At 48.4% G+C, this 13,938-nt stretch overlaps 1 protein-coding gene across 1 annotated transcript; it reads right to left on the bottom strand.

Moving 5' to 3' along the window:
- Window positions 1-11,563: 11,563 nt before the first annotated feature.
- Window positions 11,564-12,496, bottom strand: LOC130266003 (olfactory receptor 14A16-like). The gene has a single exon (XM_056515339.1). It carries the CDS (start codon window positions 12,494-12,496, stop codon window positions 11,564-11,566), a length of 933 nt encoding a protein of 310 aa, XP_056371314.1.
- Between the last annotated feature and the right edge of the window lie 1,442 nt (window positions 12,497-13,938).

The following is a 13,938-nucleotide window of genomic DNA, read 5'->3' as shown; positions in this document are numbered from 1 at the left end:
GGATTTTTAGTTGTTACGTTATTTGAGAAAATAATTTTTGTTACTGCCATTTTTTTTAAACGTTGGATTTTTTGCTTGATGTTTTTTTATTTGGTTTGCTGCATGTACAGGTTATTAGCGCAGAGATATTTTTGTGCTACATTGTTTAATACACGTGACTAGAGGCTTTGAGGATTAGCTTTTTTTATTATACTTTGATTGATGATTGGATTTTGAGACAGGGATTTTAAATGTTTTGCTTTTGTGCTATTTAGGATGGTTGCTTTACTTGCTGCATTTTAAAGCTGGACTAGCTAACTAATTATGGATTTATTAGGTTGCTTTGTATAGATTTTTTTTAGACTACGAAGATTTTTTAGGGAAAGGGACTTATTATTAGTTTTTGATTTTTTATTAGTTACTTTAGCTTTGGATTTTATATTAGGGGGAGTTGAAGGGGGTTTTTTGCATTTTTTTTATTATTATTTTTTTTTGGCTGATTTGGTTTTTTGTGCATTTTTTACTTTTGGTACTGGTAGCTATAGCTATAGGTTGAAGCTTGCTGTTTAATTTTGCTTTTGTTTTGGAGCTTGAGGTGTTAACTGCAGTTTGAGTAACTGGAATAGTAGCTACGTTAATTTTTATTTTTTTTTTTGTTCGTTGTTTTACACTATTTAACAGGGTTTGATAAGCGTACGCCAGAGCTTAGCTTACTGCAGTGATTTTTTTTTTTTAGAATTGTCTTGACACTTTTTTTTTAAGTACTTTGCAATTTTGACTGGGTTTTGAATTTGTTTAGATGAAAAATTTTAGATTATAGGTTTAGAAAACTTTTTTAGAATTTGGCTTAGTTTTTTTTATTTGCTATACTACTTAGAATTTTTTTTACTTTGCTTTGCTACTAAATTAGGGGTTGTAACACTTGTATTTTTAGAAATTTTAGCTTTTATTTTGTATAAACTGCAGATAGTATAGAAAAAACTTACTAAATTAAATATTAGAAAGATGGTTTTTTTTACACTTAGGGAGAGCTGAACATTTTTTAACAGAGATGTAAATAATTTAGGGGACAAGAAGGAAAATAAAGGCAAGAAATTTTCTTTGCTTGCTTTTTTTTTAATGAATTGAGTGCACAACACAAACTACGACTTGTACATTTTTGAAGTGGGTTTTAACACTTTTATAAACTTTTGGCAGATTATAACAACTAAGCTTAGCTTAATGAGTATTTTGGTTAATACCTTTTTTATGAAAAAACTGTGCTAGAGACAACACTGGGGCTATTTTTGAGTAAGAGAACAGGCTTAAAGACTACAGGGGTATTAAGATTTTAAAAAACTTTAAAGAGCAAACATACAGGCAGGCTTTTAATTTAAAAGACATTATGGTTTTAAAAAACATACTGATATTAATACAGGCAAATTAAAAACAAGATGTTTTTAAAGTTTTTTTTACTATTTTTTTCCCCGTACGGGCCACCAAATAAGAAATGTCCTAGTTTGGACAAACTTAGGGGAAAAAACCCCTAGAAGAGCTCCCCAGGGAATAAACCCCCAATTCTTTATTCCACTGGACTTAAGAAAAAATATTTCACTCGGGGAAAAGTGGAAAAAACCTATTTATTAACACATACAAGAGAAACACTTCCCAGCACAGATCCAGATGACAAAAAAATTTTCACCGAGAGAGAAAAGAGACGTGGACGATTCGATTTTACTAGAAGGACAAGATGCTTCTCTGGCCGGTGTCCAGAGGCAGGCTGCAGGGTTCCTCTGGAGCGAGCTGGTGCTGATCCTCGGGAGGTGAGGGGGGGGGAAGGGAGAGGGAGAGAGAGAGAAAGGAAAGAAAAAAAACAGCCAGCAAGCCTTAAACAACAGCGAGCTAAAACAAATAATTCAAGCAATATAAAGCCAAAAAAATCAAGAAAAAAACCAGCTAACTAACAAACCAGGCAACGAACTACTACCACAGCAGCAAAAAGCCACAAGCAGCAGCAGCCAGAGCCAAGCGAGCCACGGCAAGAAGAGAAAATAAAACCAAGGCCAGTCCACAGAGCCGAGCCCAGGCGGCCCCTCCCCCGGGAGCAGACAGCTTCATGGCCAAGGGGGACAGGGTGAGGAGTCAGTCAAAACACCAACCCAGGACACGCATTCAATCAAAACCACCACAACAGCAGCTATAAACAAGGATTTGCCTAAACTCACCCCCAGAATTGCTAGCGGTGCCCTCTGTCCCACCCCGAGGGTCTCTCTAGGCGTGAGACCTCCTCAGAGAGGACATGCAGGTGTTCAGGAGTCTGGCTTCTCTTGGAGTTTCCAACAAGAAAGCTTCTAGAGACGACCTTGTGTTGTTGCAAAGCTGTTTATTTATCTTATCTTCTGAAATGTTTCAATCAGCCCGACACAGGTCTGCTCTGCAAGGCGACCATCACAGAACTGCCCCAGGGCGGGCTGTGCCAAATATTTATACCTAAAACTACGTATACAATGTTAACAAACTCTTTCCAATGCCATGCAATCTCTTTACAATGTCCAGTTCTTTCCCCATCCAATCTGTGGTTCCCAGGATGCCTCCCCAACATGGATGACATGAAGAAGAAGGAAGAAGGAGCCCATCACACCCAGGTTCCTCCATCTTGACCACATGGCCCTTAATATAAACAATCTAAAAACCTACTTATTCTACATTCTAATATTCTAATTTACACTCTGCTAGCTCTCATGTTTTGTGATTCTTCCCTCAGTGTTGGCAAACTCTCCCAAGGAGCTAAATCCAGCCCCTGCAGCTCTTGGGCACCATTTGGGGGTCTCAGAGGGGTCTGCCATGGGGGTTTTTGCATCCCCAAAAGAGTCACGGAGATACCCTGGACTCCCACAGCCCTCCACAGCACGACAAATCCTGCCACTGGCAGTTTAAACACCAGAAGTGATTCAAGCCCACCCCAGAACTTGCTAGCGGTGCCCTCTACGGCACATCAGAATCTCTTCACTGGTAACTTAAACAGTTCTTTTGGCTTGCAAGCAATACCTTTTGGCCTACATCATGCATAGAACGTCTTCTACATCTTACCAATTAGCCCTCTCATCCTGGGGTAATTTTAAAATCATGATCATACCATTTTGTCCTTGGCCAGCAAACTTGTCTGTCTCCCACACTGAAGCAGGCAGGAGTGGAGGTCTCTTGTCCAAGAGGGACTCTGGCTGGTGCACCTGGAGCTGTCACACTCCCATCTGTTCCTGCAGGAAGAGAAGGTCCTGCCGTGGTCACCAAAATGATTCATGAAAGGCAAGGACAGAATACCTTTCAACCAGTTTAGTCAAAAGGATATGTTTATTTCAGGGCTGGGTGAACACACGGGATTGCTCCCAAAGGCTTTTAGTCTTCTATTTATTCACAAAAGTCATGCATATTCTAAGATGCCTACGCATATTTATTACCTGTCACTCCCCATTCCCCGCTCGGTATTAAAATTAGTTGCATACTCTTTGTGGTTGCATAGTGTTCCCTTGGTATTGGGTTGGTGGTCTTTTCAATGAGTTGGAGGGTTTCAGGGAAGGAAGTAAGAACTGTCTACCTGGCTCTAAACTTTTTACCTCTGTCCTGTTACTATGACTACCTGACCTGTTAATCCCTTCATTCTGGTCTGTATTAGTTTCAGTGTCAAAATTAAGATGGATGGGTCTCCGCTGGCTGGCTCTCAGTATTTTCTAATGTATATCAGTTTTCGCTTAAATGCCTCCATATGTGTATTTTGGCTGGTTCTGAATGTTAAATAATCAATCCTTATCAACTTCTAGTCCCTATACTAAGATCTATACCTTTATGGGTTACATTCCTAACCTCTAGCTTCTAAACCTTCTAAGATATCCCATAACTTGTTTCCTCAAACACACAATTCTTTAGGCTGTTACAAAATACTACAGTTCTGTAGAATCCCACTGTGAGCCATAGTCGCCTGGATGAGATGGATGTTTTTCCCCACAGGAAAGAAACGTGAGATGTCCAAGTGTTTTGGAAGAAGATGAGAGGTGGCCACCCTTGGGCTAAGTCAGCTTGACCTGTGTCTCCTGACACCTTTCACTTGGGGGAAATCCTTGGATATAGGGATATTTGAAAATGGAATCTCAGTTTTGCTTGTGGGTTCCTGGAATGGAAGAAGAGTTCTTTTAATTAGAAAACACTCCAGTGTTTACACAGGCAGATGAGAGCCAGCCCTCAGGAAGCCAAGGACAGCCAGACTTGTCACTCATGGCAGCTTTTGTCTGGGAGCTGTACTTGGATATAGGGAATTCTGGAGGTGGATTCTCAATATTGGCCATGGGCACCAGGAGGACAAGGACTGTTCTTTTCCACAGGAAAGAAAGCACAGAGCCCCAGTGTTTCAGTTGCAGATGAGAAGTGACTCTCAAGGTGCCAAGGTCAGCCAGAGCTCTCAGGTGGCCCCAGGAGGTTCAGCCAGCCAGACCTGTTCCATGTTCCCTTGGTTCCATGAGACCCCCCAGTGTCAAAATGTTCTCCTTGATTCCATGAGTCCCTGTAGTGTCACAATATTTCCTTGCCACAATATTCTCCTTGTTTCTGTAGTGTCAAAAAGGCCTCGCTTCCATAAGGTCTGGCAGTGTCACCATGGCCCCTGGGCTCCATGTGGCCCCACTGTGTGACAATGGTTTGTGGACGCCATTGAAGCCTCAGGCTGGAAAATGGCGAGGGCTTGAAACTTTTCTCATGCAGGGGAAGCTCCCAGGCTGAGACAGTTTCTCTCTCATGCAGAGGAGGCTTTCCCAGGCTGAGACTGTTTCTCAGTTCCAACCTGAGCCTTTCCCAGGATGATAACACTGGGGAAAAATAAAAAGGAATTAATAACAAGATTAACACCTGGGCTTCAATGATAAACAGTTCTCACGGTTTGTGAGAAAGTTTTGTTTTCTTCAATTATCCAATAGACTGCTGTTCTGTTTGTAGTTTGCGGAACACACTATAAGAATGTGGTCCGCTGTTCAATAAACGGCTTCTTTAGCCACCTAGGTAGAGGAGTCCGTGTCGTTATTTTTGCGAAATACATCGCGAGTAGCGACAATGGTTCTCTGCTCCTTGGTTCTACAGGACCCACAGATTTGTCACTGAATCCATACAGGTTGGTTCCATACAGGTGAGGAGTATCACAAGGGTCCCTTTGATTCCATGAGGCACGATATGGTCACAATGGTCTCTTTGGTTCCATGAGGTCCCATGGTGTCTCCATGGTGTCTCTGGATCTGCATTGTCACAACTGACCCATGGTTCCATGAGGTTCTGCAGTGTCCCATGGTCGCTGTCAGAGGCTGGATGAGATCAATGTCCCAGACACCTCGGGATGAGCTGTCAATCAGTCACACAGGGGGCTGGTGCTGACCCAGGCTCTGATTGCCCCAGCAATCACAAGTCCCACCTGGGGGAGGCCCATGAAGGCCCAGGGGCTCAAAACACAGAGCAGGAGCTCAGCCCATGGTCCGTACCCTGCCTTCTGCTGGGTCTGTGTCTCACCCACACTGGAACCTAAGCAGTTGGTAGCCATGTGTGTGTCTTTCTATAGAGCTTCTGTCTTTCTGTCTCTGTCTCCTCTCCTAATGCTATTTATATGGATCAGTTTTGGGTATCACAACTATTGAAGTGTTTAGGGGTTTCTAGGGTTAAATGGGATAAGTTAATTAACTTCCTGCTATGACAAGTGTTTTATATTGAATTGGATGTTGTGTTAAATCCTTTTTAAGCGTTTCTTGATTTTCTATATATTGCCAGTAAAATTTTGTGTCGTTTTGACCTCTTGAGAATATCTGGTTGGGGTTTTCCTGTGCACCAAACTCGAGTAAAGGAACCTTTGGTCACCCCCAGCATTTCAGTGTTCTGGGGTGTTACAGACCCTCAGGCTTACAATGGCCTCTTGTTTCCATGAGGCCCTGCAGTGTCACACTGGCCCTTGGTTCCATGAGCATCTGGAGTGTCACACAGGGTGATGCCATTTGTCCTTGCTGCCCCTCCCATCCCAGTGCCCCAGGAACAGCCCCGAGCCACCCGTGAGGGACAGGCCCTGCTGGGCCAGGCCTGGGCTCAGCCCTTGGCCTTTCTGCTGCCTCCAGCCAGCCCAGGCCTGGCTCAGCATTGCAGTTCCTGCTCACAGCCTTTGGCTCCTGCAATCCTGCCCTCAAGGATCTGCTCTCACCAGTCCCTGGGGAGCCTTTGGCAGTCCCTGCCCTCAGTGGGGCCAGTGATGATCCAAGGGACTTGGAGTTTTGCTTCTGCCTCCTTGAGCAGCTTCTTCAACCTTCACTCTGTGCCTGAGGGTCCTGTACTCAGCCCCAGTCTCATTAAAATACAGAAAGCCCTCATGAGCTATTTGTCTTCTTTCCATTGTCTTAACGTCTCCAGGGCTTGTGCAGCTGCTTGGAGTAATTTTGGAGTTCTGTTAAGGAGGAAGATTTAAAAGTGCACCTCATGGTGTTCTATTTTTAATCATTGGAATATGTTTTTACTTTTCAATTAAGAAAAGAAGTGGTTGAAGCATTCCCCAAGTGATCTTAATGCTCAGTGTCTCCTTAAGAAGTCTGGGCACACAGAAGAATGAGCCCCTTGCAGGCTGACCCTGTATGGATAGCCTGCTCCTCACCCCCAGCCTCACCCTGTCTGACATCACCCACCTGGGACTGACATCCCTGTGCCCTGCATCAGAACCTTGTCCCCTGAGCTCTGCAGCTGGGTGTCCCAGCCCATTGCACCATGTCCCACCTGTTCTCCTCAGGGCTCTGCCTGCACACAGGCCCAGGAGAAGTGTTCCTGTTTGTGAGCGCAGCTTGAAAAAGCCTGAGCAGCTTTCCTAAACAACAAACCCCAGTGAGCAGCCACATGGTCAGTTCAGGCTGTCTGGAATGATGTCACCTTTCTACAAGGGACAGTGTGACCAGACATGATCTCTGTAAGGAGAATTCTCTGAGTCTGTCAGTTGAATTCTCTGTCCCTGTCCTTTCCCTGGATCTCTTGTTAATAGAGGCTGCTGGTGCCATCCTCATCTTTAACCTCTCTTTTGAATGCAAACAGATGTTCCCAGGTGTGTTAAGCAGGTGTTGCTCAATGTTTATGCAAAGCTTTTGTATCCTCATGGAACCAAGGAAACCCTTGTGACACAGCAGGGGCTCATGGAACCAAGGAGGCAATTGTGACAGTTTGGGGCCTCAGAGAAACAAGGCTCCATTGTGACACTGAAGGGAATCATGGAACCCAGCAGACCACTGTGACACAGCAATGTCACATGGAACCAATGTTCCATTGTTGCCCTGCCAATTGGAGAAGAGCATGGTGACACTACAGGACCTCATGGAACCAGAGGTGCAGTGTGACACAGTGGGGCCTCATAGAACCAAGGAGACTATTTTGATACTAAGGAACTTAATGGAAAAATCGATCCATTCTGACACAGCAGGGCCTAATGGATCCAAGGGTCCTTTTTGGCACAGCGCGACTTCTATGGAACCAAGGGGACCATTGTGTCAAAACAGGGCCTAATGCACCCATGGAGACCATTGTGACACTAAGGAAACTCATGTAACCATGGATACCACTAGGATGCTATGTAACCCTTATGGAACCAAGGATCCACAGTGACTCTGTAGGGCCTCTTGGAACTGAGGGACACCACTGTGACACTGCAGGGCCTTGTGGAACCAAGGAGCCTTTGTGATATCCCAGATCCTCATGGAACCAAGAGTGCATTGAGACACAGCAGGGCCTTTTTTGGAGCCAAGGAAACCACTGCTAAATTTGGGGTAACTCATAGAACCAAGGAGTCCATAGTTACACTACAAAACCTCTGGAACCAAGGGTCTATTGTGAAAAAGCAGGGCCTCATGGATCCAAGGGGCCACTGTGACACATTGGGGCTGCACTGTCCATTGTGACAATGCCGATCCAAGGAGACCATGGTGACACAGTGTGACCTCATGAATCCAAGGGGTCATTGTGATATTCAAGAACTTGATGGAACCCAGGGTCCAGTGTGATATAGCGGTGCCTCATTGGAACAAAGGAACCATTGCTGACAGCACAGAAACTCATGGAACCAAGGGGCTGTGGTGACACAGCAGGGCCATGTGGAACTGAGAAGATCAGTGACATTTAGGAACCCTATGGAACCGAGGGTCCATTATGACCCTGCAGAAACAAGGAGAATATTGTTGACGCTAGTGAAACTCATGGAACCCAGCAGCCATTGTGACACTCCAAGGCCTTGTTGAACCAAGGAGACCATGGTGACACTCGAGAGCCTCATGGCACTGAGAGTTTATTGTGACACAGCAGGGTCTCATGGAACCAATTGTCCATTGTGACAATGTGGATCCCAGGAGATCATGGTGACACTAGGGAAGCTCATGGAACCAGGGGTCCATTGTTACAAATCAAGGCCTCATGGAACCAAGGGTCCATTGTTAAACTCTGTGGCCTCATGGAGCCATGAGACATTGTGACACAACGTGGCCACATGGAGCTATGAGACATTGTGACACGGCATGGCCACATGCAGCCAAGGGGTCATTGTGACACTGCAGATCCAAGGAGACCATTGTGACTGAGGAACCTCATGAAACCAAGAGTCCACTGTGGGGCCCTGCAGAATCAAGGGGACCACAGTGACATTGTCAAGCCTCGTGGAACAATGGAGCCTATTCTGATACTTTAGGACCCACTGGAGCAAACGGGCCTGTCACAGTCCACTCACACAAGCGGGGATCGTGATGGTTCATTTGACCTCGGGATGCAAAAGCTACACAGCAAGGGGACTGAAGTTTATTCACAGCAAACAGCAATGCACCTTTATTGAGTGCCAACAGCACAGTTATGCAATAGAGTGGAGAGATAAAGGAAAAAAAGTAAAAAGAGAAAGAAAGAAAAAGGAGGGTGGGGAATAGCTACCCACAGATGGGGCGATGCCCTCGTGTTCTTCAGCCAATAGACAGACGTGTCTTCCTTCTGTGGGGAGATGTCAAAAGTCTCTTCAGAAAGTCCCCTTTTTATAGTCCTTTTCCAAAGCAAGTGGTCTCTGGCCAAGAGGTGGGAAGATCTATAGACTACCGTGAGGAGAACCAGTTGCTCTGAGAAGCAGATGTAGGACACGGCGCTCCCAGCCAGTACCTGCTCAAACACAGCGTACCACGGCAAGCACACCTGCAAACAGTCACTTGGCAAGCATCCACCTCAGCCAGGCCAGGACTCCTATCCAAAAATAGTGGTGTCCCTGGAGTCTTAGTCTCTGTTCTTGTGACAGTCATGAGGCAGATGAGGGAATCTTCTGACCGTCTCTTTCATGTGGTCAGTGGGTGTAGTCAGTGGGGTGTGGTCAGTTGGGTGGTCAGTCTGTTCAAATAGGTGGTCAGTGGATTGTGGTCAGTGGGTGAGGCGATTTAAGGTGGTCATTGGGGTGTGGGAAGTGGGGTGTGGTCAGTTTATGTGGACATTGGGGTTTGGTCATTGGTTGTGATCATTTGATGTGGTCTGTAATTGTGGTCGATGGGGATGGTCAATGGGTGCAGTCGGTGTGGTCAGTGGAGGAGGTCTGTGAGTGTGGTCAGTGGGTGTCGTGAGTGAATGTGGTCATTTGGGTAGCTGGGTGGGGGTGGTCAGTTGGGTGGTCATTGGGTACGGTCCTTGGTGCGGTACATAGGGGCAGTGATGGACAGCAGGCTGGACATGAGCCAACAGTGTGCCCAGGTGGCCAAGAAGACCGACGGCTTGGATGAGAAATTCTGTGGCCAGCAGGACCAGGACAGTGATTTTTCACATGTATGACAGTTTTGGAGGGTGTGGAGCCTGTCCAGAGAAAGGCAGCAAGACTGGTAAGGTGTCTGGAACACAAGTTCTGTGAGGAGTAGTGTAAGGAACTGTGGTTGTTTATCCTGGAGGAGACTCAGGAGAGACAAGGTTGGACTTGAAAATCTCCAAGATCCTTTCCAGCCGGGCTGATTCTGTGATTCTCTGAAACAACCCTTGGAGCACTTGCAGGATGAGCCCTGGGCCTCCTCTTCAGAAGGTCCAGCAGCCCAGGTCCCTCAGCTTCTCCTCACAGGCCCCAAACCGCATCCTGTCAGTCCTGCAGAGCCTCTCCAGCCCCTCCTCATTGCCCAGAACTGGGAGCCCCACACCCAGACACACCAGTCCAGATGTGCCCCCATGGCCTGTGGTGCCTCTGGCAAGGGAGCAGCACGAGGCACTGCAGGACCCTGCAGACAATTCCTGAAGAACTTGAAGGTTGATTCTGCTCCCCAAGGGACCTTCCCGTGGTGCCAGGTCAGGAACTGAAATGGGGAGTGGGGCCAGAAAGAAAAGGGCAAACAGGGATGGGCTGTTTGCATGGGATGGGTAATCAGAAGAAATCTGGAGAAGGTAAGAGAAAAGAAAGCAAAGGTAAAGCAGAGAAAATGCTCAGGACTTTTCGCGGTGGCTGCCAGGCAACCCTGGCTCTGAGCAACAACGCCTGCAGTAGGACAGGAAACTCACAGCTCATGGGAACAAACTTTCTGGCTGACTGCAGAAGCCACGACAAACCTGAGTGGTTTCCCTCCCATCTCCAGCCCTTGCTGGCCCCAGGGGGCTGATGGCATTTGTGCTCACTCAGCTCCATCTCCCCACAGCAGCACCATGGGGGTGCTGACGCCTGCTCTGTGCAGTGCAAACAGGGGCTCCTGAGCCAGTGCTGCCGTGTCTGTGCCTGCAAGGATGCGGCACCTGTGTGAGCTGGGGGAGAGGCCAGGGCTGCAGAGGGGGGATGTTGTTGGCAGGTGCATGAGGACGCTCTGGGACGCTGCCCTGGGCTGTCCAGCACAGTGGAGATGGATCAGCCCCTGCTCTGCTGCTCCTTGCCAGGGTCTCCCCCTTGCAGGGCCCTTGCAGAGCACCAGCCATGCTGTTTGCCCCCAGCCTGCCCACGGCCAGCCTGGGGCTGCTCACGGGGGTTTTCTCTGCTCAGCACTGGCCTGGCCAAGTGTTGTGGAGAGAGCTTGGCCAAGGAGCCTGGAGCCCCCAGGCCCTGGCCTGAGGCGTCAGCGCTGCCCCAGCAGTGCCCATGGCCTGTCCCTGCTGCAGCCCCGGCACTGCCACCCCCAGGGCTGTGCCCGGCCCCGAGAGCACTCAGGCCCTGCAGCAACACGAGGGGCAGGAGGGCAGTGGGGCAGTGGCACGGGAGCAGCACTGGCAACACCAAGTGCTGCTGCTGCTGCTGCTGCTGCTGGGCACAGCTGCTGTGCCAGCACTGATCTGCCCCAGCCCTGCACACAGACATTGCTGCTGCAGCTCCAGAGTAGTGAACAAAAGGGGCATCTCTGGAGAAATCTTTGCTGAGAGAGATCCTTCAGTTTGTTTAAAGCCACGAAGAGTGCAGCCCTTCATTGACACATTTTGTGGCCACAGGGAAGATGGAGAAACATAATGAACTACAGAACAGACCGTGGCTTGTTTAATGGGCAATATGATAAAACTAAAAGGAAAAAAAACCCCACAACCAAACCAAGAAGTATCAAAGATAACTTTTATTGCAAGTGATTTTCAGAAATTAGCTAGCAGTTTAATGTTTCCGAAACCATCTTGTCATCAGGCCCCACACTGCAGCCTTGAGCCCGTGGTTCCTCAGGCTGTAGATGAGGGGGTTCAGGGCTGGAGGCATCACCGAGTAGAGAACTGATAGGGACAGATCCAGCGATGGGGAGGACATAGAGGGGGCCTTCAGGTAGGCTAGGAATGCCGTGCTGAGGAAGAGGGAGACCACAGCCAGGTGAGGGAGGCAGGTGGAAAAGGCTTTGTGCTGTCCGTGCTCAGAGGGGATCCTCAGCACAGCCCTGAAGATCTGCACATAGGAGAAAACAATGAACACAAAACATCCAGAGGCTAAACAAACACTAAAAGCAAGAAGCCCAAGTTCCCTGAGGTAGGAATTTGAACAGGAGAGTTTGAGGATCTGTGGGATTTCACAGAATAACTGACCCAAGGCATTGCCATGGCACAGAGGCAGGGAAAATGTACTGGCTGTGTGCAGCACAGCACTGAGAAAGCCACTGGCCCAGGCAGCTGCTGCCATGTAGGCACAAGTTCTGCTGCCCAGGAGGGTCCCGTAGTGCAGGGGTTTGCAGATGGACACGTAGCGGTCGTAGCACATGATGGTCAGGAGGGAAAGCTCTGTTCCAAGAAAGAATAAAATCAGAAACACCTGTGCAGCACATCCTGTGTAGGAGATGTTCCTGGTGTCCCAGAGGGAATTGTGCATGGCTTTGGGCACAGTGGTGCAGATGCAGCCCAGGTCAGTAAGGGCCAGGTTGAGCAGGAAGAAGAACATGGGGGTGTGCAGGTGGTGGCCGCAGGCTACGGCGCTGATGATGAGGCCGTTGCCCAGGAGGGCAGCCAGGGAGATGCCCAGGAAGAGGCAGAAGTGCAGTAGCTGCAGCTGCCGCGTGTCTGCCAGTGGCAACAGGAGGAAGTGGCTGATGGAGCTGCTGTTGGACATTTGTTGTGGCTGGACCTGGGGACCTGTAAGAAAAGTAATAATGGAATAGTTTTTGGAGAGCACTTTAAATATCCCAGCCCAGCTTGGTGGCACTTTCCCTCCACTGCTTGCCCATGGCTCTGCTGCCTGGAGCTGTCCCTGCCAGCAGCTGCTTCCCTGTGCCCAGGGCTGGGCCCTGCCAGTGCTGCCAGAGCCCAGCCCAGCCCAGCTCTGGGGGCTCAGCTCTGCCCTGCAGGCGTCTTCTAGCACAAGGCACTGCCCAGGGCCATCTCTGCCTCTACAGGCTCTGATGGAAATGTCACAACACCCTGAGAAGTCTGGAAAAGCAGCACTGATGCTGCAATGCCTGCTTTACCGGGATCTGAGGTAATATTCATTTTCTCCAAACTATACTCAGAGATGAATATCATTGCACAATTTTCTATTCAGACAACTCAGAGCAGTAGACTAAAAAGGGGGATTTTCCCTTTTATATAGCCCCTGCCATGCTCTGCTCCCTATAAAATCACCTTGGAAATGTTCTGGAGTTAAATGTCAGGGTGGGAGAAGTCCTGAGCACTCAATGAGAACACTTCCAATCCATAGCGGCTCTATCCGTCCACCCAGACCTTGTCCCCAGTGCTGTGAGCAGCTCCCAGAGCTGGCTGAGACCTGTCCCTGGCAGGCAACAGAGTCCCTGCCCCAGCACAGAGCCCTGGGCTGCAGGACCCTGCTCTGCAGGACAGCCCTGGGCACCCCTGGCTGCTCTGCACAAGAGAGAATCAGAGAATGTACTCACGGAGTCTGCAGGCATTGGGATGTTCCAGGTTTAGGACATCACTGCAGAAGCTGCAGGTGCCTTGTCCTGCAGCCAGAGGTTTCCTGTGTCAAGGACTAAGAGTGATTCTGCCCCAGTCACTTCTGAGCATCTTCCCAGTCCTGACTGTTTGAAGCTCTCTGTGCCTCTGTGCTGTGCCCTCAGTGCCTGCAGGCAGAGCCCTCAGCCCTACTGGGCTGGGAGAGGAGCTGCTCCTCAGCAGAAATGTCTTTTTCAAGCTCTTCTTGGTTTCCAAGACCTCCTTCTGTGCCAGGAGCTTTGCCCAGCTCAGCAGCACAGACACAGCACAAGGACTTTAATGACACTCTTGGGGCTTTGGTGTTTTTTCCATTGGACTCAGGCCCTCAGAGAGTGTTTAAACCTCTTCTTAATAACTCAAAGTTAAACTGAAACTCCAAAGTTTCTCTAAATTTTAATAGAGTACGCTGAGGGATATGACTCTGAAATTGTCCCCAGATTCCAGTTAGAGCAGAACACTGCAGGCAGTTATGACAGGGGTGGACAAACAAGGGAAAGGTGTCTCTGATGCTAAGCAAACCTGGATGTGTTTCAGGAATGCAAAGGGCCAAGGCCTGAGCCCCAGCCCCTGGCAAGGCAGATCCTGTCCCTCCCTCATTGCTCAGGG

Source organism: Oenanthe melanoleuca, unplaced genomic scaffold (genome assembly GCF_029582105.1).
Source record: "Oenanthe melanoleuca isolate GR-GAL-2019-014 unplaced genomic scaffold, OMel1.0 S001, whole genome shotgun sequence".
Classification (NCBI taxonomy): domain Eukaryota; kingdom Metazoa; phylum Chordata; class Aves; order Passeriformes; family Muscicapidae; genus Oenanthe; species Oenanthe melanoleuca.
The sequence above is the reverse complement of the archived record's forward strand: the minus strand, read 5'-3'. Positions and strand labels throughout refer to the sequence as shown.